The following is a 26,580-nucleotide window of genomic DNA, read 5'->3' as shown; positions in this document are numbered from 1 at the left end:
TCATTATTATCAGATAATGGAGGCATTTAAATTGGACAGGAAAATTGGCTTCCAGGTGGAAAGATCAAAATTAGAAACAGAACTGTTAGAACCCAAAACTAAGAATTTGTCAAGAATGTATAACTTGCTGCTGAAATGGAATACTCAGGATGAAACGGCAAAATCGGCTATGATTAAATGGGCACAGGACGTTGGTCATAACTTTATGTTTGCTGACTGGGAACAGTTGTGGACCACAGGTATGAAATTTACGGCATGCAATGCCTTAAGAGAGAATATTATGAAAATGATATACAGGTGGTACATAGAATCATAGAATCATAGAGTTGGAAGAGACCACAAGGGCCATCGAGTCCAACCCCCTGCCAAGCAGGAAACACCATCAGAGCACTCCTGACATATGGTTGTCAAGCCTCTGCTTAAAGACCTCCAAAGAAGGAGACTCCACCACACTCCTTGGCAGCAAATTCCACTGTCAAACAGCTCTTACTGTCAGGAAGTTCTTCCTAATGTTGAGGTGGAATCTTCTTTCTTGTAGTTTGGATCCATTGCTCCGTGTCCGCTTCTCTGGAGCAGCAGAAAACAACCTTTCTCCCTCCTCTATGTGACATCCTTTTATATATAGTTGAACATGGCTATCATATCACCCCTTAACCTCCTCTTCTCCAGGCTAAACATGTCCAGCTCCCTTAGCCGTTCCTCATAAGGCATCGTTTCCAGGCCTTTGACCATTTTGGTTGCCCTCCTCTGGACACGTTCCAGTTTGTCAATGTCCTTCTTGAACTGTGGTGCCCAGAACTGGACACAGTACTCCAGGTGAGGTCTGACCAGGGCAGAATACAGTGGCACTATTACTTCCCTTGATCTAGATGCTATACTCCTATTGATGCAGCCCAGAATTGCATTGGCTTTTTTAGCTGCCGCGTCACACTGTTGGCTCATGTCAAGTTTGTGGTCAACCAAGACTCCTAGATCCTTTTCACATGTACTGCTCTCAAGCCAGGTGTCACCCATCTTGTATTTGTGCCTCTCATTTTTTTTGCCCAAGTGCAATACTTTACATTTCTCCCTGTTAAAATTCATCTTGTTTGTTTTGGCCCAGTTCTCTAATCTGTCAAGGTCGTTTTGAAGTGTGATCCTGTCCTCTGGGGTGTTAGCCACCCCTCCCAGTTTGGTGTCATCAGCAAATTTGATCAGGATGCCCTTGACACCAATGACACCAATCAAGCTTGCAAAAATCTATCATTTGCCCGACAATAAATGTTGGAAATGTAAAGAAACTGAAGGTACATTCTTTCACCTTTGGTGGACGTGCCCAAGGATTAAGGCTTTCTGGGAGATGATCTATAATGAATTTAAAAAGGTATTTAAATATACCTTCTTGAAGAAACCAGAGGCCTTTCTCCTGGGCATAGTGGGCCAATTGGTGTTAAAGAAGGATAGAACTTTCTTTATGTATGCCACAACAGCAGCAAGAATACTTATTGCAAAGTATTGGAAGACACAAGAACTACCCACTCTGGAAGAATGGCAGATGAAGGTGATGGACTACATGGAATTGGCAGAAATGACTGGCAGAATCCGAGACCAGGGAGAAGAGTTGGTGGAAGAAGATTGGAAGAAATTTAAAGACTATCTACAGAAATATTGCAAAATTAATGAATGTAAAGTTATAGTATATTAAGTTAAAGGATTAAGAGAAAATAAAGAGGGAAAGAAATTGCTGAATTAACTAATTGAAGTGGAATACAAAAAAGGGAGGTATGAGGAGGTCAGGGAAACAAGGATATGAATGTAAGGCATGGAAAGATTGATCTATTTTTTAAAGTGTTTTTTATTCTTTTATTCTGTATTTTGTATTTTTCTTGTATTTTTACTTCTGTTTTTTGTTTTTGCTTTTCTTGTTTTTATGTAACTCTTTTTTCTGAAATTTTAATAAATATCATCTAAAAAAAAAAGAAAAAAGATTACAATCTAAATAATATATTCAACCCAACAGTAAAATACAAGATATGTAAGGCTGTAGCCTGTAGGTGGAATGTTCCAGACTCCTCCTGGGCATTCTCAGGACAGCTGGCTATGAATTACAAGAAATCTAAAGTCATGGTGTTTTCAAGAACTATAGGGCCCATAGATGGTATATGGAGAATCAGTTGATCAAACAAGTTAAAGTCTTTAAACACCTTGGCCTTATTTTTCAGTCAACAGGGTCATGGGGAGCACCTCAGAAATATGCAAAGGAAAAAGCATCTCAAAGTTCCAAAATTCTGACATGCTTTTTCCATACAAAGGGTGGCAATCACATACCATCAGCGCTTGAAGTGTTTAAAGCTAAACCTCCAGCACAGTTACTATGTGGGGCTCAGATTTGGACAGGCACTCACCTTGGATCTACAGAAGCTGTTCAATCTAAGTTCCTAAGGCAGTTTTTTTCTGCTCCATCCTGTGTTCCAAGTGCTTCAGGCTAATTTCCCCTCTGTTGAATTACAGATTTGGTGTAGGGCATTTCATTACAGTGGTGCCTCGCAAGACGAAATTAATTCGTTCCGCGAGTTTTTTCGTCTTGCGGTTTTTTTTCGTCTTGCGAAGCACGGTGTCGGAAAAGTTTTGGAAAAGCTTCAAAAATCACTAAAGTCTTCAAAAACCTCAAAAAAGGCTACCACACCGCGTGCTATGTTGCTCCTCGAAGTCAAGTCGCAACTGTATTAATGGTTTTAAGAAAAAGGAAACAAACTTGCAAGACATTTCCGTCTTGCAAAGCAAGCCCATAGGGAAAATCGTCTTGCGAAGCAACTCAAAAAACCAAAAACCCTTTCGTTTTGCGAGTTTTTCGTCTTGCGAGGCATTCGTCTTGCGAGGTACCACTGTATTGGCTTCGCCTAAATTTAAACCCCACTGGTCTATTACCTTTAGTATCGCATGAGAGCACTTGGACTAAAATTGTCAACTAAAAGCTTTACTTTTCTGGTTTATTACCACAACAGTTATTAACACTGGGCTTCTGTAAAGCAAATAATTTAATTAGACAGTGCCTATATGATACTGAGTGACAGAACACTTTGGTCACAATAAGGAAATTTTGTCCATGGTATGATTATTTTCCACCTAGTCATTTTGACACTTTGGCACCCTATTTGCAAAATGTAACAATTCCAAAATACAGATGCGCTTTCACTTTTGCACTTTTGCACTTTCATCTTCAGCTGTACTTGAGGGTCAGTTTCAAAAAATCCTGCTGGAAAAACAGTCATGTCCATGTGGAGATGGCAGTATTGAGTCAGTGGCTCATGTGCTTCTGGCTTGCACTCTTTATAATGATTTGAGGAGCGAGGTTATGACCCCTCTATTATTGTCCATGCCAGGTTGCCCAGCCACTGCCACAGTCTCCTTTCTCTTGGCAGATCAAGATGAGCAGGTGACAGCAAAAACTGCAAGGTTTTTAGCAGGGGCAATTAGAGTAAGAGCTATTATTTGATTAGAGCTGTAAGCCTCTAGAACGTATTTTGTACAGTTACCTTTTTACCTCTATCTTCAGTACACTGTATTTTATTTTATCGCTGTGGCTAGTGGCTGATGCAAATAAAGATTCTTCTGATTCCGCACTCCTTCTCTTTCTAGCTTTCATTTTACACACCCTCTCCCACCCCAAAAATAATTCGGCCAGTACTTTTTCTCTGTAGACAAAAAGCAAAAGTGCAGGCAGTCTTCCACCTAATGGTCCATGTCTAGGCAGGGCTTCCCTTGTACTTGGTCTGGAAAATCCATTTACTACAGAAAGCTGCTGCTTAACTTGTTTCAGGCATGAGATCCTGCCTGCATGTTACACCTCTAAGTAAAGATTTGCACTGGCTGCCAATCTGCTACCAAGTTCAAGGTTTTAACATTTGTATGAAAATCCCTTATTGAAGCCAGTTTCTTTGCACCATAGCTGGCCATTTCAGTCTGCAGAAGTTGCACTTTCACACCTGCCATATAATGTTCTGCATCCATGAGGATGCTTCCCTCAAAGAATTCTGGGCACTGCAGTTTACCCCTCAGGGAGTTACAATTCCTGTCAAACTACCATGCCCAGCATTCTTTGAAGGAAAAGATGTGCTCTGAAGATGCTTTAAAGGCAGGGTCATGCCACATAATATTGGGCTGCTTTCTGTTTATGGAGAACTAATGTGCAAGTATGAAGCCGCTTGGCACCCTTCCCAGCGGTGAAGGAACACTCTGTGCTGCTGGAGCCAGGTGACTCCTTTGCAAACAGCCAGGTGCCAGATTTTCCACTGGACACAGAATAAGAAGCAAGAATCAAACCACCTCACTGTTTGCTCTGGGTTCAGAAGGTGGGAAGATAAAAGTCAGGAGGCAATCCTAGGAAAGTCTTTTGACTAGGTCATGAAAGTTGTCAAGAATAACTCTGCAGGCTCATAGAGAGGTAACCAATCACTATAGGAATAGGAGGAGGAGGCGGCCATGTGATTGTCAGGTGAGAGGCCCCACCCATTTGTCAACATTGGCTCACAAGGCTGATTCTGGTCAGGATCTGACCCACGGAGTCAAAAGGTTTCCATACCCCTGTGCTAGTGCAACGATTTCATTGAATATAGCCCGTTGAAATTAATGAACATGACAAAATGAGGTCCATTAATTTCAATGGGTCTATACTGAGTAAGACTTGGTTGAATACCACCCATAGAAAGTTCCCATAAACTGCCTTATTTGTGCATTAAAATTAAAATTCTAATACAGGAATAAAATTGATTATATTGTGAATTTATCAACTATAGTATGGCAATACTTTTTTTAAAAAAATGAATTAATTACAATCTAGTAATACAACTTGGAAGCTGGAGGTACAGCTCTCAGCCCTCTGCCACAGGGAGGGGGACCCAGGGAGTCACGCCTGCTGCTTCTTGTTGACGCACACATGCTGATTAGCTAAGCAAGGTCAGGGCCAACGTCCTCAAAGGTCTCTGGAAGTCCTACCGACTTGGCTGCTTTCCAGAGGAGTGCCAAAGAGCCTCTATAAAAGTAGGTGTGACACCCTCACCTTGCTCCTTGCCGTCCTGAAGTGCGATGATGAAGGCTCTTTGGCTGCTGCCCTTGCTCACCGGTCTCCTTGCCACAGGAGAAGGCCTGGTCCTTGGGCGCTGTGCGCTGGCTCAGAGGCTCCAGCAGCTGGGCTTAGATGGTTACGCTGGCTACAGCCTGGCCAACTGTGAGTCCACTGGGGGACATCTGGGTCTTGACTAGGCAGGCATGAGGAAAAGACAGAATTTATCTGAGAGTGGGGCATGCGGGGTGTTTGTGTGTGTGTGTGTGTGTGTGTGTGTGTGCGCGCGCACACACACACACACACACACACTCCATTTGGGGTGAGTATTTGATCTTCTGGGTCTCCCTGACCATGTGTCTGGCTGTCATTATGAGGGGAAGGTGGCCTCCCTCCACATTTCTATAGCTAATCTGTAACATGCTCTGCTGCATCCTGCTATAGCAGGGGTTCTCAAACCTTTTAAACAGGGGGCCAGTTCACTGTCCCTCAGACACTGTTGGGGGCCGGACTAAAGAGGTGCCAGAAACATGCTCTTTTTCATGTTGTTGTTGTGTTTTTTAAAAAAACCCTTGTTTCAAAATAATAGCCAGAACAGACACACAACAGGCGCTATCAGTAATAATATAATTTACCTATATAGGTAAAGGTAAAGGTACCCCTGCCCGTACGGGCCAGTTGTGTCCGACTCTAGGGTTATGCGCCCATCTCACTTAAGAGGCCGGGGGCCAGCACTGTCCGGAGACACTTCCGGGTCACGTGGATAGCGTGACGAAGCTGCTCTGGCGAGCCAGCACCAGCGCAGCACATGGAAACGCCGTTTACCTCCGCGCTACAAAGCGGTACCTATTTATCTACTTGCACTTAAGAGTGCTTTCGAACTGCTAGGTGGGCAGGAGCTGGGACCGAAAGACGGGAGCTCACCCCGCCACGGGGATTCAAACCGCCGACCATGCGATTGGCAAGTCCTAGGCACTGTGGTTTTACCCACAGCGCCACCTGCATCCCCATAAATTACCTATGCCTCACCTTTATACTTCATTTCTTCTTTTGATGTTGTTGTTCCTCATGCATGTGACTTTCTCTGCATTGAAGTTTATTTTCAAACTTGGGGAAGTTTGGGTGGAGAGCTTTCTTTTAAAGATTAACCCTCCACTATTTACATGGAGATTCCCTTGTACAATAAACTGTTGTGATTCAGACGTCTCTTCTTGCTAATTCTATTGCATATGTTGCCTGTGTTTTTGGTGCTTCCCTAACTTTTAAGGTTGCCCAGGTTGCCGCATGGGAATTGTGTGCGCAACCGGTCGGTGAGGCGCTGCTCTGGCGAGCATGGAGCCGGCCGGAGGGGAAGGGAGGAGGGGAAGGGAGGAGGGGAAGGGGGTCCTTTGCCACCGTCCCCCCCTCCATGCGCCGTTATCAAGCAGCTGGTCTGGCAGTACCAACCGCGTTACCAGGCCTTTGTTACATTCACGTGTTTTACCTCAGGGCTCTTCCTGCCCAGCCATTTCCGAGCCTCAGGCCTTGCAGGCGGGCCAGGTTCAGGACCTTGGCAGGCCAGATCTGGCCCGCTGGCCATAGTTTGAGGACCCCTGTGCTACAGGGTTGCAGGAGTAGGGTTTAAATGATGGTGTGAATGAGTGAACTGGGGTGAAGAGGATGGTTTGTGCATCCATCTAGGGAGAAATGGAAGGATGCAGAGTAGAGGTGGATGGGATGAAGCCGGGGGCATTTCTTGGAGATGGAATTGTTCAGAGGTGGAACAAAATTGAAATGACTACTGTAGTAGTCTGAACTCTAACAGCATGATTTCCATTCTGGTTTGTTTTCTGTGTCCTCCCCCCCCCCGCCAGCTGCTGCGTCAGGTGTGGGGCAGGTAGCTGACACAACAAGCTGCATTTTATGAAATCCCACCCCCCTTTTTAGGCAAGTATGGAAAGGTGCAGGGGTTCTGTCTTCTTTTGCATCCGGCTATTGTTAAAGGAGAATTAGTGGATACTCTCTGGAGACCGTCCTTCCAAAAGATATCTCCCTCAAGGCAGCTGCAGCTGTGGAAAAACCAAAACGCCCTGAGTGGCTTCACACACTGACCTGCTCCAAACTGAGCATGATCCCAGGGGCAGAGGTGGGGATGCAGCTCAGCAGAATCCCAGATCCAGACATGCATTGCCCATCTGGTAGCATGAGGTCAGCTATTGCCGTTCCTGTTTGTGAGGAGGAGGCCAGGCTCCTCAACTGTCCTGGAACAGGCGGAGAAGGGTGGGGCAGCAGTGCCCTGTGACTCCTTGCTGGGCAGCTCCCCTGCCCCCCTCCACGTCCGGATCACTGGCTCTCTGAACAGCTCCTGATAAGGCAGGGTTTTGAAACACCTGCGGGGAGGAGGTGAAGAATGGGGCATGCTTCCCAGACTGTGTGCACTTAGCTCTGACCTGATCATGTATCTGTCTCAGGGGTCTGCACGGCCTGCCACGAGAGCAGCTATAATACTTCTGCCACGCACTACAATGACTATGATGGCAGCACTGACTTTGGTATCTTCCAGATCAACAGTCGTTACTGGTGCCAGGATGGCAGTCAGCCGAGTTCCAACATGTGCAGAATTCAGTGCTCTGGTGAGAATCAGCTTCCCCTGGAGAGAGTTTTGCCTCATTCAGAGATGGAGAACCTTTGGCCCACCAGATGTTGGCTGGGGCTGATGGAAGCTAGACTCTAACGACATCTGGAGGGCCACATGTTCCCCACCCTGATCTAAATTGTGAAGCCACATCAAACACTTTTGGGAGACAGAAAGGACCAGTTGTCCTTCCTCACCTTCTGCTCTTTGCAGGTGTGGAGTCCACAACCCCAAAGGTCAAAAGTAGGATAGCCGTGGGTCAGCAGTCTAGCCTGACCATATTTGTACGTTGATGTATCTGCTGGCTGGGGCTTCCTCCCTGAAATGCCACCCCCCACACCAGGGGATTTCAAGTTACACATATAACTGAACATTGTAGGAGTGAGACCTCAGCAAATGCATTTATTTGACTTGGAATTCATAAGGGTATAGAAATATTGCATCCTTCTTGATGCAACAGGGCATTTCAAATTGCATGCTAATGGGCAGTGAGTCAGTGACAACCATGGATGGGTCAAGCGATATTGTTTGGCCTACTTTACACCCTCCCTTTTTACCTTTTTAATCCTTTTTTTACCTACCTGAACCCACGCTCCGTCACCTCAAAACTTATCCAGACCTATAACATCCCAGCAGGGACCTTTCATGTCTGTATTCCATCTTCTTTCTTTGCAGAACTGCTGACAGACAACGTCGCTCCAGATGTGGCTTGTGCTAAGATTGTGGTTGACAACTCAGAGGATGGAATGGGTGCCTGGTAAGAAGCCTTTGGGAGAAAACTCTTAGTGTTGTTTCCTTGCAAGAGGTGGAGGCGTCTGCCCAGACACCCAGTCACTGCAGAAGCACAAGGTCACACTGGAAATGGGAAATGGCCTGTAACATGGTTGTTCCCAAAGTGTGAGCTGGGGAATACTGTGAGGCCATTAGATGATGACCATGGTGTGCAGTCACTGGACTAAGGGGTCTAGGCTAGTCCACTAAATGTTCCCCTGGTGCCCGGGAAGCTTCTGCCTGGTGTGATGCTCACATGTGCAGCGTCAGGACATCACAGTTTCACATGCATGACATTGCCCCCCCCATCTCCCTCACAAGCTGTTGCCTCTGGCCCTAACTGTTCCCCTAGGAAAACTTTCAGCGCTTGCCACTGGACAGCGGTGGCCTTTGGGCTCTCAATTTTCAGCAGTGTCTTGTGCTACGCTAACATTTGGGAGGGGGATACCTTTGGCACTCCAGTCTACATCATTGTTTTGGTGCCCTGTGGTTGAACTGGTCACACTACCAGCCTTAGCATTAGAGAACTGCTACTCTGCCACAATAGGGATGTGGGTGGCGCTGTGGGTTAAACCACAGAGCCTAGGACTTGATGATCAGAAGGTCGGCGGTTCGAATCCCTGCGACGGGGTGAGCTCCCGTTGCTCGGTCCCTGCTCCTGCCAACCTAGCAGTTCGAAAGCACACCAGTGCAAGTAGATAAATAGGTACCGCTCCAGCAGGAAGGTAGACGGCGTTTCCGTGCGCTGCTCTGGTTCGCCAGAAGCGGCTTAGTCATGCTGGCCACATGACCCGGAAACTGTATGCCGGCTCCCTGGGCCAATAAAGCGAGATGAGCGCCGCAACCCCAGAGTCGGCCACGACTGGACCTAATGGTCAGGGGTCCCTTTACCCTTTACCTTACTCTGCCACAAGAAACAAGTGACTGTGTCACCTAAGGGCTTCTCTGAGTCCACATCTGCAAGAGAGGCCTGCCTGCTGTACCTCTGTCTGATTCACTGGTCTTGGTTCCTTATGCAAAGCCTGCCCTGTATTTTGGGGATTTCTGTCTTATACCCATGCCGGGTCTGACCAGATCATTAACATCCCCAGCAGAATCACCCTCCCTCTGCGGAGGCTGCCATTTTTTGTTAAGTCTATTTATATTTATATCTGACTCTTTGTATTAGTGACAATGTTCAGGGCAGTGTGTGTGTGTGTGTGTGTGTGTGTGTGTGTGTGTTTTAAACCATCATAAACATTTTAATAATAATAATTAGAGAGTGGTGAAAGCAGATAAAGCAAAGGCTGAGTTCAACACATTCCTCCGGCTTCAGGTCATGGCCAGCTTCAAGCCAAATTGAGAAAAAAAGAACAAGTAGCTATGTTTTAAGTTGGTAACGTACACAGCGTGTTGCTGGATGTGTCCTCATCTGTTTTTTTTCCCCTTCATTTCCAGGGTGGCATGGAGATTATACTGTCAAGGGTGGGACCTGTCTCAATATGTTGCAGGATGCAACGTGTAGAGAAACACTGCCCCCTGGTGTCAGCAGGGATGCTAATAAACCAAGTCCACACTCATTATTAGGGTTATTATCTGGCAAGAAACAGCTCTGCTGAGTTCCAGAAATAAATGCATTAAAACACAGTTGAGATCTGTCTTTACACTGGAGGGGGCGCAGTTGGGAGGAGTTGCTCCAAGGATGCCCTAGGCAGGTGAACTCCTGGCTTATTCACGCAGGTTGCAAAAAGGTGGTAGGAACTACCTAGATTAGAAGATGACCTGCTTATTGAGTCATTGTTATTGTTGCTGTTCTTGTTTACATTTATTGCTTGCCTTCCACCAGCAAGTCCCACAGCAGCTTACAACAATTTAAAGCTCAGTCACAGGAATAGGGGGGGCCCCGAGAACACACATCCCAGTGCCAAAGGTCAGGGTAGAGAAGTGTGTGTCTTCAGCACTCACTGAATATATATATAAAGATAGAATAGGGGACACCTGGCTTACTAGCAGTACATGTGAAAAGGATCTAGGGGTCTTGGTGAACCACAAGTTTAGCATGAGTCAACAGTGTGATGCAGCAGCAAAAAAAAGCTAATGCTATCCTAGGCTGCATCAACCGAAGTATAGCACAGTGGTACCTCGGGTTCAGACGCTTCAGGTTACAGACTCCGCTAACCCAGAAACAGTACCTCGGGTTAAGAACTTTGCTGCAGGATGAGAACAGAAATCGTGCTTCAGTGGCGCGGCAGCAGCGGGAGGCCCCATTAGCTAAAGATGAGCTTGAGCTCTTGGTACAGCAAACTAAATATGACATAATAGGCATCACTGAAACCTGGTGGGATAAGTCCCATGATTGGAATGTAATAATGGGGGGATACAATCTATTTCAGAGAAACAGACCAGACAAGAAAGGAGGAGGAGTGGCGTTATATGTCAGGGATGTGTATACCTGTGAAGAGATCCAAGATTTAGAACCTCAAAGCCAAAGTGAGAGCATTTGGGTCAAAATTAAGGGAGAGAAGAATAACAGTGACCTCATTGTGGGAGTTTACTATAGATCCCCAAGCCAAACGGAGGACATAGATGATGCCTTCCTGGAACAGATGGCCAAGCATGCAAAAGGAAGGGAGACAGTAGTAATGGGGGACTTCAATTACCCGGATATTTGTTGGATGTCAAACTCAGCCAAGAGCATAAGGTCAAGCAGATTCCTCACTGGCCTTGCAGACAACTTCATTGTCCAGAAGGTGGGAGAAGCAACAAGAGGAACAGCCATTTTAGATCTGGTCCTAACCAGTGTTGATGACCTGGTTAGTGGGGTAGAAGTGGAAGGATCATTAGGCGCGAGTGATCATGCTCTTCTGAAGTTTACTATACAGCGGAAAGGAGCAGCCAAGCATACTAGGACTCAATTTCTTGACTTTAAGAAAGCCGACTTCATAAAACTTAGGGAAGTGCTGGGTGAGATCCCATGGACAGTAATACTAAAAGGAAAGGGAGTTCATGATGGCTGGGAGTTTGTTAAGAGGGAGATAGTAAAAGCACAAGGTCAGGCAATACCAATGAGACGGAAACATGGAAGGTGCCTAAAAAAGCCAGGGTGGCTATCTAAAGAACTTTTAACTGAGTTAAGATTAAAAAAGGATGTGTACCTGTGATGGGACGATGAGCTGCTTGTGTGTAAAATCCAAGTCCCTCAGAGTTTGGTCAAGTTTGCAAACCTCTGTCTGTAACGGAGCCCCTTAAACATGGCTCCGTCAGTCGCTGGCAGATTCCGACAGTGGTTGCTTTTGGAATCGCTTCCAACATAAAAGCTCCTTAACGGAAACACGTCTTCTGGACTCTCTGCGTGACAGTTTCCGGCGAGGAGTGGGTGTCCCTACAGGAGGTCCTGAAACCTCCCCACTGTTTTCGCTGGAAGTGTCTCTGAGCCATCCCTCCAGCTCACTTTCCCTCAGCTCACCTCCTCTCCCCCTACTGGTTCCCTCTTCAGCTGCTGAGTCTCTCCCAACCTGTGTGAGCCCTTTCACCTCCCTTCCTTCCGATGGCAGTTCCCTGACATCCACCTCCCCTCCAGGGCCCCCTTCACCCCCTCCCGCCCCCTCCTCTACGGGCGGTGAGGAGGCAAAACCCCGGAATGAACTTCCTTCATCTTCCGATGTCTCGAACACTTCTCTCCACCTGTTGCGGTTCCTGGTCTCGAAGTACTCCTCCTCCTCAGAGTCCTTCTCCCCTTCCCCTTCCGAGTCCGGGAATCCTTCCAACTCCTCCTCCTCATCGGTGGTCCCAAAGTATTCCCTCCGGAACCTCTCCACAGGCTGAGGTTTCCTTGGGAACCTTTGATGGAACGTTTCTATCAATACCTCGTCATTGATATCTTCTGCCATTACCCAAGTGTTTTCTGACTCCGGTTCTCCTTCCCACGCTACCAAATCCACCTGATCCCCCTTCCACCTGGCGTCGAGGATTTCTGCCACATGGCTGCTGCATTCCCTTTCTTCTATGACCGGTCCCCGAGTGGCCATCCCTTCTCGTCCCCCCTCGTACGGTGACAGTAACGACCTGTGAAATACTGGGTGCAGTTTCATGTGGTTGGGTAACCGGAGCCTGAAAGCCACTGGGTTGACCTGTTGAATGACCTCAAAGGGACCCAATCTCCTGGGTCTTAATTTCTTACAACCTCCTTTGAACGGCAACCCTTGGGTTGACAGCCACACCCTATCTCCCACCCTTATGGTTTCACCTTCCCTTCGGTTCTTGTCTGCCTGCCTCTTGTATTCTTCCTTCGCCCTTTCTAAGTTGAGTTGGAGCTGACGATGGATTGCTTCCATTTCTTCTACAAAATGCTCGGCTGCCGGGACGCTCCATCTCTCCCCTTCTCCCCCTGGGAAAGCCCTGGGATGACACCCATAATTAGCCAAGAAGGGGCTCATCCCTGTGGACACATTCTCGGCATTGTTGTAGGCAAATTCCGCCAGCGCCAACTTTTCTACCCAGTCATTCTCTCTGTCATTGACATAACACCTCAGGTATTGCTGGAGGACACCATTTGCTCTTTCCGCCTGCCCGTTGGTTTCAGGGTGCCGGGCAGTCGAAAAGTTGACCTCCACCTGCAGTAAGCTCATGAGCTTCCTCCAGAACCTGGAAGTAAATTGTTTTCCTCGGTCTGAGACCACCCTCAATGGCACCCCGTGCAACCTAAAAATGTGTTCTACAAATAACTTCGCTGTCTCTTCCGCCGTGACTGCATGCGAGCAGGCTACAAAGTGGCACATCTTTGTTAGTAGGTCTACCACCACCATGATGGCTGTTTTCCCCTTGGACTTCGGCAGATCAGTCATAAAATCTATCGACACTGCCTCCCAAGGTCGTTCTGGGGTTGGTAAGGGTTCTAATAGCCCCGCCGGCGCCCGCCTCTCCCCTTTGGCTCGCTGGCATTGCTCGCACCCTCTTACATACTCCCGTACATCTTCCCTCACCTTAGGCCACCAAAATTCCCTGGTGACCAACCACATGGTTTTGTGTTGTCCAAAATGCCCCGCCGTGGGGCTGTCGTGCAACTTCTTGAGTACCCTCCCCCTTAAGTCTCCTTCAAGGATATACAGTGCCCCTTTGTAATACAAAGCTCCATTTCTTTCCTCGAAACCCCCTGGTTCCTCTCCCTCACCCCTAAGACCTCTGAGCTTATTCTGGGCGTATTCATCATTCTCTGTTTCCTCTACCAGTTCTCTTTGCCCCACCAATGCCGCCCCACACACCCAGCGGTCCTCTGGGATGACATGTCTCTCTTCGGGTGCCCCCTCCCCTTCCAAACATTCAGGTTTGCGTGAGAGAGCGTCCGCCCTAACATTTTCTGGACCTGGCACATAACAAATTTCAAAGTGGAATTTGGAGAACTCCTGGGCCCATCTCACTTGCCGTTGGTTGAGCACTCGTGCCGTTCTCCAATACTCTAAGTTCTTGTGGTCCGTGCACACTTGCACCTTATGTTGTGCCCCAATTAATAAATGCCTCCATCTCCTGAACGCTTCATGAATGGCTAGTAGTTCTCGGTCATACACCGTGTAGTTCCTCTCAGATTTGTTCAGCTTTCGCGAAAAAAAGGCACACGGTCTCCACTCCGACTCCTCCTTGCCAGGCTGCAGAAGCACCGCCCCCACAGCCCGGTCTGATGCGTCCGTTTCCACTCGCATCGGTTTTTGTAAATCCACATGCAGGAGCTGTTCTTCCGAAGCGAACGCCCTTTTCAGCTCCTCAAAAGCTCGCTCCGCCTCCGCCGTCCAAACAAATTTCCTCTTACTGCTGAGACAGTCCGTAATGTGCGCCGTCAAGTGGGCAAAATTTCTGATGAACTTCCGATAGAAGTTTCCAAATCCAAGGAATCTTTGCACATCCTTCCTTGTTTTCGGTGTTTTCCATTCCAGTACCGCTTGGACCTTGCCAGGATCCATGGCCAATCCCTTGTCCGACAAGCGGTACCCCAGGAATTCCACCTCCTTGGCATGAAACTGACACTTCTCTAGCTTCACCCACAGCTGATTGGCTTGCAGTCTGCCCAACACTTCCCTGACGTCTTTTACATGCTGCTCCTCATTCTCTGAATATACTAACACGTCATCTAAGAAGGCCACACAATTCTTGTAAAGCAAAGGCCCCAGGACGTGGTTCATAAACGATTGAAAGCACGCGGAGCCTGCTTGTAAGCCGAAGGGCATAACTAAATATTCAAATGCCCCCAAAGGGGTGAACATGGTGGTTTTCCATTCATCCTCCTTCCTTATTCATATCAGGTTGTACGCCCCCCTCAGGTCCAGTTTAGTAAAAATCTTTCCCTTCCTGACCCTTGTCAAAATGTCATCAATTCTGGGCATCGGGAAAGTCACTGGTTCTGACACTGCATTTAAGGCCCTGAAGTCCACTACAAGTCTAGGTTTGTCCGTGTTTTTTTTATCCACAAAAAACACTGGGCTGCCCCCCACCGCCCTGGACTCTCTGATGAACCCTCTCTTCAGGTTCTTGTCAATGAACTCCCTTAGCTCCTGCATCTCTCTGTCTGACATGGCGTACAGCTTGCCTACAGGGAGCTGTGCCCCAGGGAGTAAATTGATTTGACAGTCAAAGGGTCTATGTGGGGGTAGTTTGTCTGCCTCCCTCTCGCTGAAGACGTTGCTCAGGTCGGCGTATTGTTGGGGAACCTTCCCCTTCTCCGTTACTTCCATCCCTGCTAGAGTGGCTCTGGCCCCTCCTTGAGCCTCCCGCTCTTTGCAGTGTTCTAGACAATGTGCTGACCCAAAGGAGACCACTCTCTGATGCCAGCCCACTAGCGGATCATGTAACGCTAGCCAGCTCATCCCCAAAATAATGGGAGCTCCTCCCAAGGTAGCCACATTAAACGCTATTAGCTCAGTGTGTCTTGCTACCCTCATTATCATTGGGACGGTCTGCTGGCTGACTTCTCCTCCCAGCAGCTCCCTTCCATCGATCGTGGTCACCTGCAAAGGGTTACTTAAAGGGATAGTCTGTATCTGGTGCTCAGCAGCAAACTCCTTACTCATGAAATTGCAGGAGCTGCCTGAGTCCAATAGCGCCTTTATCTTTAGTGGGTGTCCGTTAGGCAGCTCTAGTAACACCTCTATCACTAGGGCGGGTTTAGGAGGTTCCGGCGTGGGCACTTTCACTGCTCTTTGGCCTGGCTGCTGTGCCCTGACGGTGGCAGCCAGGCGTTGGCTTTTACTTGCTCCGGTACCTTTTCCTCCCTCTCCCCAACAGCTCCCGCCATTCCTTGCCATTCCTTTCTTTGGGGGCAGACTCTGGCAAAATGACCTGGCTGTTGGCAGAGATAACATTTCTTGGCGCCCTTCCCCTCCTTCTTCCGCTCTTCACTGGGCTTTGAAACTGCGCGCGCGCGCTGTTCCAATTTCCATCGGCTCTCCCGGCGGGAACGGTGGCTCTGGAATCTCTGGAATGCGAAGCTCCCTCCAACGTTCCCCCTTCCCTTCCCGCCTCTCCAAGGCTCTCGCCTCTTGGCGCGCTCCTATGGTCAGCGCTGATTTGGTCAGCTGGTCCATAGACTCCGCCCTGGGCGCCCGGGAAAGTTCGTCTTTCACAGCCGAAGAAAGCCCTTCTTCAAAGAGCATTTGAATGGGTTCCGCCGATAGATCCCACCCCAATTTATGGATCAACATGGTAAACTCAGTCCAGTACTCACGAACAGATCGGCTCCCCTGTTTGCACGCCATTGACTGTCTGCGTACCACTCCCTGCTCAATATCGCTGGAAAACATCAGATCCATGGCACGAAAAAACTTCCTCGTGTCCTTCAGGATGTCATTATTCGTTGTCATCAGGGGCCTCACCCAGTCTTTCGCCCCCTTTTCGAGATGCCCAATCACAAAAGCCACCCGTGATTCCTCGTCGGTAAAGTCATCAAACTGCAGATTAAGGGCATATTGCATCTCTGTCCTAAAGGCATGATAGTCCTTGGGCTCCCCCCCAAACTTCTGTACCAATCCTGGCAACTTTCTGGCGAGCGGGGTGGTTTTCCCCTTCTCTGCATCTTGAGCCCTCCTCTCCTCGAGCCTCGCCGTCTGCAGCGCTAGCTGGACCTCCAACGCCCGGTACCTTTCTTCCAGGCTTGGATCCGCTCCAGCTCCTGCTTCTCCGGTTCCGGCTGCGTTGCTCATGATGCCTTCTCCTGCACAAGCTGCTCACGAAGACTGTCGGAATGCTGTGATGGGACGATGAGCTGCTTGTGTGTAAAATCCAAGTCCCTCAGAGTTTGGTCAAGTTTGCAAACCTCTGTCTGTAACGGAGCCCCTTAAACATGGCTCCGTCAGTCGCTGGCAGATTCCGACAGTGGTTGCTTTCGGAATCGCTTCCAACATAAAAGCTCCTTAACGGAAACACGTCTTCTGGACTCTCTGCGTGACAGTTTCCGGCGAGGAGTGGGTGTCCCTACAGGAGGTTCTGAAACCTCCCCACTGTTTTCGCTGGAAGTGTCTCTGAGCCATCCCTCCAGCTCACTTTCCCTCAGCTCACCTCCTCTCCCCCTACTGGTTCCCTCTTCAGCTGCTGAGTCTCTCCCAACCTGTGTGAGCCCTTTCACCTCCCTTCCTTCCGATGGCAGTTCCCTGACAGTACCAAAAATGGAAAAGGGGGGAAACCACCAAAGAGGAATTCAAACAAATAGCCAGCACGTGTAGACACAAAGTCAGAAAAGCTAAAGCACAGAATGAACTCAGGCTTGCTAGAGAGGTTAAAAGCAACAAAAAAGGCTTTTATGGGTATGTTCGTAGCAAAAGGAAGAACAAAGAAACAGTGGGGTCACTCAGAGGAGAAGATGGTGAAATGCAAACAGGGGACAGAGAAAGGGCTGAACTCCTCAATGCCTTCTTTGCCTCAGTCTTCTCCGATAAAGAAAACAATGCCCGACCTGAAGAATATGGAGCAAATGATTCAGTTTAGATGTATTCAAGTTTCCAGGGCCAGATGAACTGCATCCAAGAGTATTAAAAGAACTGGCAGATGTGATCTCAGAACCACTGGCAGTCATCTTTGAGAATTCCTGGAGAACAGGCGAAGTCCCGGCAGACTGGAGGAGGGCAAATGTTGTCCCTATTTTCAAAAAGGGGAAAAGAGAGGACCCAAATAATTACCGCCCAGTCAGTCTGACATCAATACCAGGGAAGATTCTGGAGCAGATCATTAAGCAAACAGTCTGTGAGCACCTAGAAAGGAATGCTGTGATCACCAATAGTCAGCATGGATTTCTGAAAAATAAGTCATGTCAGACTAACCTGATCTCGTTTTTTGACAGAATTACAAGCCTGGTAGATGAAGGGAACGCAGTGGATGTAGCCTACCTTGATTTCAGGAAGGCATTTGACAAGGTGCCCCATGATATTCTTGTAAAGAAGCTGGTAAAATGCGGTCTTGACTATGCTACCACTCAGTGGATTTGTAACTGGCTGACTGACCGAACCCAAAGGGTGCTCATCAATGGTTCCTCTTCATCCTGGAGAAGAGTGACTAGGGGGGTGCCACAGGGTTCTGTCTTGGGCCCGGTCTTATTCAACATCTTTATCAACGACTTGGATGATGGACTCAAGGGCATCCTGATCAAATTTGCAGATGACACCAAACTGGGAGGGGTGGCTAACACCCCAGAGGACAGGATCACACTTCAAAACGACCTTGACAGATTAGAGAACTGGGCCAAAACAAACAAGATGAATTTTAACAGGGAGAAATGTAAAGTATTGCACTTGGGCAAAAAAAATGAGAGGCACAAATACAAGATGGGGGACACCTGGCTTGAGAGCAGTACATGTGAAAAGGATCTAGGAGTCTTGGTTGACCACAAAGCTGACATGAGCCAACAGTGTGACGCGGCAGCTAAAAAAGCCAATGCAATTCTGGGCTGCATCAATAGGAGTATAGCATCTAGATCAAGGGAAGTAATAGTGCCACTGTATTCTGCTCTGGTCAGACCTCACCTGGAGTACTGTGTCCAGTTCTGGACACCACAGTTCAAGAAGGACACTGACAAACTGGAACGTGTCCAGAGGAGGGCAACCAAAATGGTCAAAGGCCTGGAAACGATGCCTTATGAGGAACGGCTAAGGGAGCTGGACATGTTTAGCCTGGAGAAGAGGAGGTTAAGGGGTGATATGATAGCCATGTTGAAATATATCAAAGGATGTCACATAGAGGAGGGAGAAAGGTTGTTTTCTGCTGCTCCAGAGAAGCGGACACGGAGCAATGGATCCAAACTACAAGAAAGAAGATTCCACCTCAACATTAGGAAGAACTTCCTGACAGTAAGAGCTGTTTGACAGTGGAATTTGCTGCCAAGGAGTGTGGTGGAGTCTCCTTCTTTGGAGGTCTTTAAGCAGAGGCTTGACAACCATGTGTCAGGAGTGCTCTGATGGTGTTTCCTGCTTGGCAGGGGGTTGGACTCGATGGCCCTTGTGGTCTCTTCCAACTCTATGATTCTATGATTCTAAGATTTTTTTTATTGATTTCCCCGTCTAAAAACTAGGTGCGTCCTATGGTCCGGTGCGCCCTATGGTGCGAAAAATACGGTACTTGCTTTGGTCTGGGGGAAAATCAGGGAGGGTGAAACTGTGTAACTACTCTCACTGCCCTGCAGGGATGGCATGATGTAATATTAATATTAATTAATTAATAAGTCACTCTTTCCCAACCACATCCGACCTACAGTATGAACTGCATTTGCTTTGGAATTTGGATCACCAGCCTTTTCTTATACAAAGGGTGGGGGCTCCAGTCCCTTTAATGCATGTATAGCAGCAGGAATATTAGATGATGATGATTTCTATACTGCTCTTTATCCAAAGATTTCAGGGCTGTTTACAATAAAAACACAAAGTACACACAAAGTACCACCTATTGAACTTCTACACAGCTATTAAAGGGACAGGAGTCTTGCCTTCTTTTGCCCCTTGAGATGACCATTAATTTCTATGAACATCTCTCACCTCCATCCCTTGAGTCATCTCAGAATAGATTGTCAGTATGCAGTAGGAAATGACCTGGGATCTTTCCCTCTGACCTCCTGTTCCAGCTACTCCATACTATTTTGCCCTGCACACACAGACCAAAGGTGTCATAGAAAGTTGCATTGTTTTGTTTCTAGGCTGCCAAATGGTGGTAGTGATGTAGCTGGAACTTGGGGGAAGCGGACACGGAGCAATGGATCCAAACTACAAGAAAGAAGATTCCACCTAAACATTAGGAAGAACTTCCTGACAGCAAGAGCTGTTCGACAGTGGAATTTGCTGCCAAGGAGTGTGGTGGAGTCTCCTTCTTTGGAAGTCTTTAAGCAGAGGCTTGACAACCATATGTCAGGAGTGCTCTGATGGTGTTTCCTGCTTGGCAGGGGGTTGGACTCGATGGCCCTTGTGGTCTCTTCCAACTCTATGATTCTATGATTCTATGACTGCACTGCTGGACATGCTCACTGCGCTGCCATTATGGCTCCCCCTGCTCCATTGGAATAGGAAAGATGCAGCAGGAAAGATGCAATTTATGGTTTGTGTGCAGCCAAAATGTTACTTTAAATATTCTCCATACAGCTTTCCCATTGAAACTGGGGTGTTTTCCAGCAACAGCAGTGACCCTTTCCCCCACAAGTGTCCCTACTCTAAACCTATCCACACACAAAGAGGCAGAAGGCATTTTTCAGAGACAAAAAAAAATTCACCATTTTATTTAAGTTGCGTTAATTATGCTAAAAAGGCAAGGAGCTCTCTTCTTCTTTGTCGTAAAAAAGGTAGCCATCATTTTCAGGCACCTAGGAGGCAGAAAGTCTCTGCCAGAAGACAGCCAGGAAGCAGTCCTTGCCTGCCTTGATAAGCAGGAATAGTCTTCAAAGTGACAATGGACCAGGATGGTCCAGAATCTGAGCAGCCATAGCTATGTTTCTTCAGGGGTGAGCCACCGGCCATCCAGTCCACGCGGCCCCCTTGGAAGGACACCACTCCCCATAACATCACAGGAGGGGGCATTCCTCAAGAGGTCTGCGCTCTCTCAGCTTCCGCTTGGTGATCTCCAGACGGACCCCGTGGTAGACAAGACCCTTCCAGAGCCCACCTTTGTTCAGCATCACCACATCCCCATTTGATTTCACCTTTTGGATGACAGCTGTGAATGACACAGTAGCCGTAGAATTTCTGTGGACAACAAGCTTGGCCAAGACTTCAGTGTGGGGGGGCACCAGCACCTCCTGGGTGAGCCTCTGAGAAATACTCCTCTGCACAAGGACGGTCCGGTCATTGTTCTCCGTGTACTCCAAACGAGGCATTGCATCTTCAACAGTAAAGTGGCAGGAAGTTTCCACACCAAGCCCCCACAGACTGTTCCAGAAAACGGTGTCTGCAACGGTCGACTCCCAAGTCATGTCGAAAGTGTGCCTCACTGCTGCTTCCCCCCGGTTGGCGTAGACCTGCTTATCCAAGACAGAGTGGTGGTATATCATGTGAGAGAGATCGCTTGTGATCACCCTCAGTATTTTGAACTTTGGGGGGAGGAGGTCTCCAATCAGGGGGCGGAAATAACAGGAATCATCAGCAACCAACTTGGCTGCTTCAACTGAAGTGAACCCTCTATATGTCCTGGTCAAGAACAGCCCATTGTAGGCCTGGAAAGCTACCCTATTGCCCTTGTAAAAGACCTCAAACTGCAAAGATGGATCTTCTGAGTACTGAACAGGCTGGATGGGGAAGTTTACTGGGTTTTCTCCTATAGCCACTGCAGCGAGATACTTCCCTGCCCAGTTTCTCAGCATAACCTTTCCCATAGGCAGACAAGTGACCCAGAATTTGCTAGATGCCAACTTTTCAATTAGACCTTGTATGGCCCATGTGTATTGGCCATCCAATGAGTCCCAGATCAGGTTGTTATCCATCTGGAAAGCCACACCTTCTTCTGCATCGATGTAGGCTTCAAGTTGGCCCAGGCCTTTGGAGACTTTCCGCAAGCAAAGCTGAAACAATAATAGATGCAAACTCATTTCAGGGGTATAGTGCAAGCTTGTGGATTGGTTATTCCCAATAGACTCCCAATCCAGCGTCTGCCATCTCTGGTCCTGATCTTTACATCAGACTTTGGACAAAAACATCTGGTGCCCTCCAGATGTTGCAGGACTACAACTCCCATCCTCCCTGTCATGCTGGTTGGGTCTTTTTAGAGTTATAACTTGAAAACATCTGCAATACAGCAGGTTGGACAAGGTCCAACAAACATTCAGTAACAGGTTGTCTTACCGCCATGGAGTTCATTGAGCTCTATGGCTGAAGGAGGATGTAAATCTGGGTGCTCCCCCTCAGGATGGGAGCCCTGTCCCTCCAGTTGTTGTGGGGCTCCAAGCATCCATCAGCTTCAGCCAATATGCACCAGAATGAGTCCGCTGCTCTAGTACCAGTGGGGCAGCTCCCTCCTGTGTCAGCCACGCCTGCTGGGCTGGATGAACCAGTGGGACAAGACACTGCCTCAGCAAAACCATTAAAAGCTATTAGGTTAATCTTCTCAGAAGTTTTGAAACTTACCCTGAGACCCCTGACGCTAGTTCAAGCATGCATGTAGGACACAAGTTGGTGAGTCCCAAAAATGGAGCACTCTGCACATGCTCCACACCCATCAAGTGGGGACACTCCATGATCCCAAACATGCTTACTTGAAATTAAACCTCAGTGAAGTGCAATCAGACCTGCTTAGGTCTGCAGTCTTTAATAGCCCATTTTCAATCTGCAATTTGCAATAGCCAATTTTCAATTAAGCAATTTGATCTGTTAAGGGGCAAAAAAAAAAAAAAAAAAAAAAAAAGTTTGCCAACACCCTGAAATTGTATAGATAATCACTGCAGATAGGAAGAGGAGCAGTGGCATAACTACAACATGGGTGTCACCAAAAACATGCTTATTCAGGTCACAATTCTTTTCTTTGGAACTCTGGGCTCCACCACGCTTGCCTTTTGTACCGTGCTTTCTAGACGACAGGTCTGTGCTTTAAAGTTCTGTGTCCAAGCGCTACACACACACACACCTGGCACTTTCCCCAGGAAGACCTGCTCTTTAATGTTGAATCATAACACATGACAATTCAGGTTTTTCAAAGATTGCCATTTCCTTAGAATCAGCAGTAAAAAGCGGGTTTTCGTGGGGAACGTGCCAGGGTAAAAAACCAGAAAGCACTTGGAAGCCCAGACCTGGGCCTAGAAATGTGGCACAAAAGCAAGTCTGGATGAGCCTGAAGACAGAGAAAACATCGGCTCTCAGAAGCTTTCAACATCCAGGGCCAAACCACATCCTAGACACTGTCTCTCTTGCACCAGAAACCATTCTCCAAACGACCATCAGTAGAAAGGCAAGTGTTTGGTCTCACAGTTCCACCAATTTAGCCAGGACCGGATTTAGGTTTGATGAGGCCCTAAGCTCCTGAAGGTAATGGGGCCATTTAGATGTCCAGCTGTCCTTTGTCAACAACAAATTGTCACTGTTTTTTGGGTTGAATATGCTATATGGTAATTTATGGACCTAACAGGTATCTAAAGCCATTTGCACATAACAAAATATATTTTATCAAAGTAATTGTTGAACTGAAATACAGTTTAGAAGAAGTATATTAATAGTGGAAATTTTGTGGGGGCCCTCAAGAGAGTGGGGCCCTAAGCTATACCTTGTTTAGCATATACATAAATCCGGCACTGAATTCAGCCCTCAGTTCACCTTAAAATCAAAGTTTTTTTTATGTTGTTACCAATTTAGAAGCTTTAATGGTCCCTCTCAGGGAGTCTCTGGTATGCTAGACAAGAAAGGTGTGTCAGGTTCATCCACAACACTGTTGAGAACCATAATGAGTTGCAGCCCCATCCTGTGCAGCAAGGCAAGCTCCACAGAGCTGCAAGTCTGGGCTTCTGCCATGACTTGCAAGAGCAGGACCATGCTAGCATCCCACTCTGAAAGAGATTGCACCCAAAGATTTGATGCCAGAAAATGGTGGTGGTGGTAAAACCAGGCAGAGAAATTTACAAAGCAGAAGATACCCAAAATAGTACTATAAAACTCCTACGTGGCTTCAAAGGATTAGAGATTGCAAAAGCATAATCGGGGGGGGGGGGGAGAGATACTTACCATGAACAAGCTACCACAAGGCCCACCTACAAATCCTTCCTGGCAGAAGACACTGGGTGGAGAGGTGGGGAAACCAAGCTTCCTTATCAAGGGCCTTTTATAGCCCTCAAGACCAATTTCAATGAGATGCAAAGGGACACAGCTGATTGCAATTGAAACCACACTCTCTACCTCTGATGGGATGAGAATGAGAGGGAGGTCCCAAATGGATGCATCATATTATATTTTAAGGTTTGACAAAATGTACTTTTGTGTCTTTGTGCAAGGACACAAATGCTGGCAAATCTGACCTAGCTTAGGCATCCTGGCATTAGTTGGGACTTGGACATTGCAACAAAATGTTGCAGTGTAACAGTAACTGGGCACAATAGGGACCAATGTCAGGTTCTGCACTTAGGCAGGAAGAACCAGATGCACAAATATAGGATAGGGGACATCTGGCTTACTAGCAGTACATGTGAATCTAGGGGTATCTAGGTGAATCTAGGTGAATCTAGCAGTACATGTGGATCTAGGGGTCTTGGCGGACCACAAGCTTAACACGAGTCAGCTGTGTGATACAGCAACAAAAAAAGGTAATGCCTGCATCAACATAAGTCTAGTGTTCAGATCAAGGGAAGTAATACCTTCTGCCTTGGTCAGATCACATATGGAGCCAAGTGTCCAGTTCTGGGCTCCACAGTTTAAGAAGGACAGGCTGGAACATGTGCAGAGGAGGGCTACCAAGATGTTCAAGGATCTAAAAACTAAGCCTTATGAGGAGTGCTTGAAGGAGCTGGGTACGTTTAGCCTGGAACAGAGGAGACTGAGAGGAGATATGATAGCCATCTTCAAATATCTCAAGGGCTGTCACATCCTGTTCTGGAAGGTAGGACTCAAACCAATGGCTTCAAGTAGCAACAAAGGAGATTCCAACGAAACATTAGGAAAAACTTTCTGACCGTAAGAGCTGTTCAGCAATGGAACATTCTCCCTCAGAGGGTGGTGGACTCTCCTTCCTTTGACATTCTTAAGCAGAGGTGAGATGGCCATCTGTCATGGATGCTTTAGTTGAGATTCCTGCATTGCAGGGGGTTGGACTAGATGAACCTTGGGGTCCCTGGGCTTGCGGCTGAGGGCAGGGGTTCCTGCTCTAACTTGAGCCTCCAATTACAATGTTGGGTCCAGGTCCAGAAGTACCCTCAAGCTTTGACCCCGCTCCTTGCAAGGGAGTGCACCTCCTAAACTCAAGTACTTGGAACATATAATGCCTCTGTCTTGCCAGGATTCAGTTTCAATTTATATATTATTCAAAGTCTTGTCAAAAGGGAAACTGCTCTACATGAAATCATTAGAGCATGAGGCTTCTGCATGTAACTGATTGCTTTCTTAGGCCTGGGAGAAGAATGGAAGGAACAATTTAACATTATCTTAAAAAACAAAACAAGACAGTCTAAGCAATATATAACATATAGCTATATAATATAATTAGGTTTAAGTTGTTACATCCACAGGCAACATAAATGGCTTTAGCACTGAGATCTAAAGTATTGTTGCACCTGCCCCAATCTCCAAGTGGTACTAGGTTCCAGGGGTTTGTGTTTCCTTTAAGAATGAGTAATTTTGTATGAAAACTGTTCTAATGCAAGTTTACTAAGAAGTAAGTCCTACTATATTCCATAGGATTCACTTACAAGTAGGACTGAGGGAGAAAGTTGATTCAGTACACATTTAAAGGTAAACTTACCTAATTTGCAAACCAAAATGCAGCTGTGCTTTGAAATTCACACTTCTCCACTTCTCCAAATTTGGTCATAAATAATGTGTACAAAAATGCACATACTAGGGGAAAGTGTGCATAAAAATGCATATATTATTGAATATAATATACCAAAATGCATTGCATTAGGGGAAATTGCTTTGCAAAAATGCATATAGTAGGAGAAAATTGCATTAAATTGCTGAAGACATTTTTAAAAAATGCAAGATCTGAAAAAAGAGACAATGCACATACTTTTGTTAGTCAAGAAAATCTTTAATATATTTTTTTTAATGCAAACTGCTGTGGAAATATGGAGAACTTAAAATTGGGAAAATGAAAAAATGAGAGAAACCAAAATTGACAGCTTCATTCCTCCTTACTGCATAGTGGACTGCAGCCTGTTGCTCTTTTTTGGGCCCCAGAATTTCTCCTGCCTTAAGCAGCCATTCTCTCCACAACTGAGTCACCTTCCATTGCTGGCTCTCCTCCTTCAGCTTCTAGTCAGTGTCATCGGGAAAGGCTGATAAGGAAAAAATATTGGGGTCCGGGATTACTCCGTTGCCCAGCTTGTTGGGCTGCCATTCCCCACGAGTCCCTCTGGTCAGCAAAAGAAGGAGTCTCCAGTTAGATTAAAGAAGCAAAACAGCAGTCAGTAAACCTGATCTTTATTTGTTGCAACAAGGCTCAAATACACAAAGAGTAGGAACCCCGAGTGTGGGGTTGCGTGGACTTTTAAGACTCCCTCCCCCTTTCCCATAATACATTTCCAATAGCAGCATCAATACATCACAGATATGACACAGAAGAGGAGTGGCTGGCATAAAGAAACATGAAACTGTCACCCACCCCTGTCAGTAACCCCACTTTCCCACACCTTTTAACTACCCTCTTCCTCAAAGAACAATAGAAGTCTTTACTCAAGCCCCCTAGCTGCAAGGCTTTCCTGCGCTTCTCCTTTGAAACTATCAGGATTCGACCCACCATCCCGATGGGTTTCTGCCAGGGTTTCTGCTGCCTTTGATCGCCTCCTGAGGCAGGGGAGACCTGGATTCCCCCCCTCTTCTGGAGGAGTCATTAGCCCTTGGAGCCAAGGAAATCCGTCAAACCATTGAATTTTGGCGATTATTTGAAGGTTTTACAGTTTTCTATATTGGATCTGAAGAAGTGTGCATGCACACGAAGGCTCATACCAATAACAAATTTAGCTGGTCTCTAAGGTGCTGCTGGAAGGAATTTTTTTTTATTTTGTTTCTATATTGGATAGTCCGAGGAAACAGAG

The 26,580-nt window shown here is 47.0% G+C and overlaps 2 protein-coding genes and 1 long non-coding RNA gene across 3 annotated transcripts in view; 1 reads left to right on the top strand and 2 right to left on the bottom strand.

The window, feature by feature from the left end:
- LOC308467103 overlaps window positions 1-26,580 on the bottom strand; it is a 260,657-nt gene that overhangs the window by 32,860 nt on the left and 201,217 nt on the right. The gene's annotated exons all lie outside the window — the stretch shown is intronic.
- Window positions 5,040-10,052, top strand: LOC308467096 (lysozyme C-like). Its single transcript, XM_080988525.1, has 4 exons — window positions 5,040-5,206; window positions 7,492-7,653; window positions 8,331-8,412; window positions 9,864-10,052. The coding sequence occupies exons 1-4, from the start codon at window positions 5,065-5,067 to the stop codon at window positions 9,928-9,930; spliced, it is 453 nt and encodes a 150-aa protein (XP_080844651.1). The 5' UTR covers window positions 5,040-5,064; the 3' UTR covers window positions 9,931-10,052.
- On the bottom strand, window positions 20,293-26,030 carry LOC308467094 (uncharacterized protein). The gene is made up of 4 exons (XM_080988523.1): window positions 25,769-26,030; window positions 24,502-24,934; window positions 21,351-21,414; window positions 20,293-20,874 (listed from the first exon to the last, which is right to left on the bottom strand). The coding sequence occupies exons 3-4, from the start codon at window positions 21,360-21,362 to the stop codon at window positions 20,422-20,424; spliced, it is 465 nt and encodes a 154-aa protein (XP_080844649.1). The 5' UTR covers window positions 21,363-21,414; window positions 24,502-24,934; window positions 25,769-26,030; the 3' UTR covers window positions 20,293-20,421.

The sequence above is a fragment of the Podarcis pityusensis genome (genome assembly GCF_964106645.2).
Source record: "Podarcis pityusensis genome assembly, chromosome: 17".
NCBI classification, from domain to species: Eukaryota; Metazoa; Chordata; class Lepidosauria; order Squamata; family Lacertidae; genus Podarcis; species Podarcis pityusensis.
This window is presented reverse-complemented; position numbering and strand designations above follow the sequence as displayed.

Bases quoted from the DNA above. Each gene is read 5' to 3' on its own strand.
- LOC308467096 (XM_080988525.1), top strand. From the start codon at position 5,065: ATGATGAAGGCTCTTTGGCTGCTGCCCTTGCTCACCGGTCTCCTTGCC. The intron at 5,207-7,491 runs GTGAGTCCACTG...TATCTGTCTCAG, and splicing joins TGGCTACAGCCTGGCCAACT to GGGTCTGCACGGCCTGCCAC. The intron at 7,654-8,330 runs GTGAGAATCAGC...CTTTCTTTGCAG, and splicing joins GTGCAGAATTCAGTGCTCTG to AACTGCTGACAGACAACGTC.